The sequence below is a fragment of the Echinops telfairi genome, unplaced genomic scaffold (assembly GCF_000313985.2).
Source record: "Echinops telfairi isolate 266 unplaced genomic scaffold, ASM31398v2 ScPeMD7_7420;HRSCAF=8458, whole genome shotgun sequence".
Classification (NCBI taxonomy): domain Eukaryota; kingdom Metazoa; phylum Chordata; class Mammalia; order Afrosoricida; family Tenrecidae; genus Echinops; species Echinops telfairi.
Genome location: NW_022111320.1, coordinates 31,645,090 through 31,649,161, shown reverse-complemented (window position 1 = coordinate 31,649,161; position 4,072 = coordinate 31,645,090). Strand labels below are relative to the sequence as shown.

The 4,072-nt window shown below is 40.3% G+C and overlaps 1 protein-coding gene across 1 annotated transcript in view; it reads right to left on the bottom strand.

The window, feature by feature from the left end:
* NEK10 (NIMA related kinase 10) overlaps positions 1-4,072 on the bottom strand; it is a 232,817-nt gene that overhangs the window by 172,620 nt on the left and 56,125 nt on the right. The window contains exon 17 of the mRNA XM_030887662.2: positions 608-653. Within this exon, the coding sequence (XP_030743522.1) occupies positions 608-653 (46 nt within the window). The remainder of the gene's footprint in view (positions 1-607; positions 654-4,072) is intronic.

Sequence of the window (4,072 nt, the reverse complement as noted above, 5' to 3'; positions counted from 1 at the left end):
GAGATGGTTTGCTGTAGATGGACTCCTCCCAAAGCCACCCAGAGGGAGCAGAGTAGAACTTGGAGGGAGTTTTCGAGCCTGTCACCTTTTGGAAGTAAATTGCCCAGACTGCTTCTGGCAATTGCATGGTGCCTCTGAGTAAGTTCGAACCACCAACCTTTCAGCTAGTCGTTGAGTGCTTAAGCTTCTGCTACTCATGGAATGGACAGTCTCAAGGATCAAAACTACCCCAGCTTATTTTGTGTATGGAACAAACATGTCATCTGATGCAACAAAATAACTACTACCTTTTCTTTTTATTAACTCACCAATCTTTAGTTTTCTCTCATCTTGCTCCTATCATGTACTTCTTTTTACATCTTACTATAGCAGTAATAACTATTTTGATTTGTTTATATGGTCTTTCTCAATATGGATCTAAGTATCTTATGACTATCATCGGACCATTGATCACTGTTTCCCTGATCAAGAAAATGATATACACTATCATGCAAATAGAAAATATGGGAAAAACTAGTTTATTACATTTATTTTGTGGCATTCTAATATGGGAAAAGATATGTAAAACTCAGATTCAGTTTCCAAAATCATGGAAACTCATACTTACTTTCCAGAAATGTTTTGTAATAACGTACAATATTTGGATGATAAAGCTGTAAGAAAAAGAAATGATATTATTCTTCTTTGGAACAGTAAACATTTTTCCACAGGCTCTTTAATTTGAAAGCAAACAGAAGTGTTATTCCTAGAATTAAACATTTCAATATATCATCTGATTGGGATTTTTCAGGATTCCTTTTGTGATGCACAAAACTTATCAGTAAAAGGCATTCTCCTAAATAGAACTAATATTATAGCTAGTTAATATCTGGTCAAATAGAACTAAAACATAAGAGGGCCTTTGGGTTGTAATAGGATTCCCCCCTTGGCCGGGGACCAGGGATGCACATCTCCTTGACACCAGGCAGAGTGTTTTGGGAAGTGGAGAAACGCAGATGCAGTTAAATTCAAATTAACATCCTGTGATTTGTGCTCCCTTTGAGCCCATTTTAAATCTGTGCTAGATTTGGTTATTTTATGCTTCCTTTTCCAATTAGGTTTTCCTCTGTTTAATTTATTATTGTGGTTGGGGGTTGTTGTTATCGTTTTGGTGTTTTTTTTAATGTGTTTTATAGAAATAGACTTAGAGTTACGGCAGGGGAAGTTAGGGGGAAATAGGGAGCTAATAATGAGTAAAAGAATAAAGAAAATGTTCTAAAATTGATTGTGGAGATGACTGCAAAACTCTTTTTAGTATGTTTAAACCAGTGGATGGTATGATATGTGAATAGAACTTAAAATTTTTGACAAAGTGGGATTTTTTCCACCAAATGTTTAAAGCCTCCTCATATTCAGAATTGGAGAATCAGAAGGAACTTTAGAATTCACTTAAGACTCCTGGTCCACAGTGGCTCAATGGCAGTTAGTTTTCTTTTTCGGTTTCTCTTATAGTAGTACCTGGTGGCATAGTGGTGAGATGTTGGGTCAGCAGTTAGAAACTACCAGACGTTCGTATCTTGGAAGAAAAATGCGGCTTTCTACTCCCGCTAACAGTTACAATCTTAGAAACCCACCGGGGCAGTTCTGTTCTGTCCAAAAAGGCTGCTCTGAGTCAGAATTTGCTCGATGGCAGTGACATTGTTACACCAAAGGCACCCTGGTGGCGCTATTGGGTAAGCATTGGGCTGTTAACCCCAAGGTCGGCAGTTCAAAGACACCAGACTTCAGCGGAAGAGCGGTAACGTTGTCTGTAAAGATCTGTGGTCTTGGAAACCCTATGTAGGTTTCTATAAGTAGGAGCTGATGGGACGGTAGTGGGTCTGGGTTTGGGGTTAAAGCAGAAAGAGTCCTGGAGGCAGAGTGGGTAAAGCCTGTGGCTGCTAACTAAAAGGCCAGTGGTTTGAACCGACTAGCTCTCAGGAGAAGAAAGCTGAGACCATGTTCCTGTAAAGACTTGGGGCCTTGAAAACCCTAGGGAGCAGTTGTCCTCTGACCTATAGGTTCACTGTGAGTCAAAATCAATTCCACAGCTAAGGAGTTCAGTTTGGGTTTTACTGCAACAGTATAGTCTTCACTTTAATGACTGGGTCCTCTGGTTTTAGTCTCATTTCTGGCACCTCTTTCTGCCGTTGCTCCAATTAGGACACCCAAAAGGAGCCCTTGCAGTGCAACAGGTTAAGCGTTGAGCTACCAACTGAAAGGTCACGGATTCAAACCCACCAGCCATTCCCAGAGAGAAAGATGAGGCAGTCTGTTTCTATAAATCATCCCAGTAACTCTATGGAGAACTGGAGATATAGTAATTACACACGGGGCTGCAATCAGCAAGGTCAGCAGTTCAAAACCACCAACCGATCCACGGGGCTTGTGGGCATCAACTTGGTGACAGTGAGTTGAGTTGCTGAACACTATCGAGCGGTTCTGTTCTATCCTACAGAGCCAGAATCTGCTTGACTGCTGAGGGTTCAGTCTTTCATTTTCTTTCTTTCTTAGGCCCAACGTGATCACGATTTCCATTGGCTCCATCCTCAACTGAGAGAGCAAGTACAGAGTATCAGAAACCTCAAAGGCTAAGCAGTTGACTCCTCTCTGTCCCCACCTTGACGCTTTCTTTTCTCGGGGAATGTGCTAAAAGGCAGAGTTTATCTCATCACCTAGCAAATGCCCAGGGGATTATAACCAGTGTCATAATCAGGTGAACAACCAGAACTACATTCTGGACCTCACTCTCTAGGATCAGGGCCAGATGGGATTCCAAATAAAGACAGTAAATCAGCTTGAGTCAAAAGCCTTGCTCTAATCTGTCCCAAAGGGAAACAGCACACCGCAGAAGGCTAGATTACCCTCAACATGAGTGCATGTTAATGTGTTGCTTTTTAATCTCATCTGTTAGCATATGAAAGGCAAACATAAAACAAGCAATGAATGCTACTATTTGCTATAATTTATAAATTGGAGAGGCACTGCTGATTTCGATGACAAAAGATTGTATTTACACCCTGCTCTGCAAATCTGATTGATGGAGAACAAAGAGGCGTGTAGCTGATGGCTCTCCATGTGAGTTATAAATGAACAGGATCCAAAAAAGATGCACAGATAGGGAAAGCTGGAAAAGAAAGCAATGTGCTCTTGAATCACAAAAAGGAATCCCGTTTCTCTTCGAATGTGTTTATTCTTTTTTTTTAAATTATTTTATTGGGGGCTCATATAACTCATCACAATCCATACATCCATACATCATGTCAAGCACATTTGTACATTTGTTGCCACCATCATTCTCAAAACATTTTCTTTCTTCTTGAGCCCTTGGTATCAGCTCTTTTTTTTTCTTCTCCCTCCCCCACCCTCCCTCCTTCATGAACCCTTGATAATTTATAAACTATTACTGTTTTGTCATGTCTGATCTCTCCCTTCACCCACTTTTCTGTTTTCCATCTCCCTGGGAGGGGGTTATATATAGATCATTGTGATGGGTTTTCCTTTTCTCCCCCACCTTCCCCTTACCCTCCTGGTGTCTCTATTCTCATTATTGGTCAGATGTGTTTATTCTTTCTCCCCAAACCTTCCTGAGACAGTTCATTTGCGCCATATCATTAAGTCAGAATACTCGGCTCACCCAGCCAATAAGTAGTTTGAATATTTTCGGGTTTTTTTTCAATAGAGGTTTTACTTTGTTATTATTGTTGTTGTTGCTATTGAATGTTTTTCTGTATATGAAATCCAGGATAAGTAACCTGACAGAGAGGATAACTGGGTGAATGGTTCCTTGGCAGGGGAGGTTGGAGGCAAAGGGAGCTAATAAATGATAAGTACCAAAATGAAGAAAATGTTCTAAAACTGATTATGGTGGTGACTCTATGACTCTTCTTGATGAGGCTGAACTATTGAATTGTATCATATGGGAATGCATGCCAATAAAACTGCTAAAAAAATAAGCCACCCTTGGGAGGCAAAGGGTATTTATAGAGCTCTAGATAAAGACATGTACATATACAAATATATTATATGAGGATGGGGAAATAGATCTATGAGC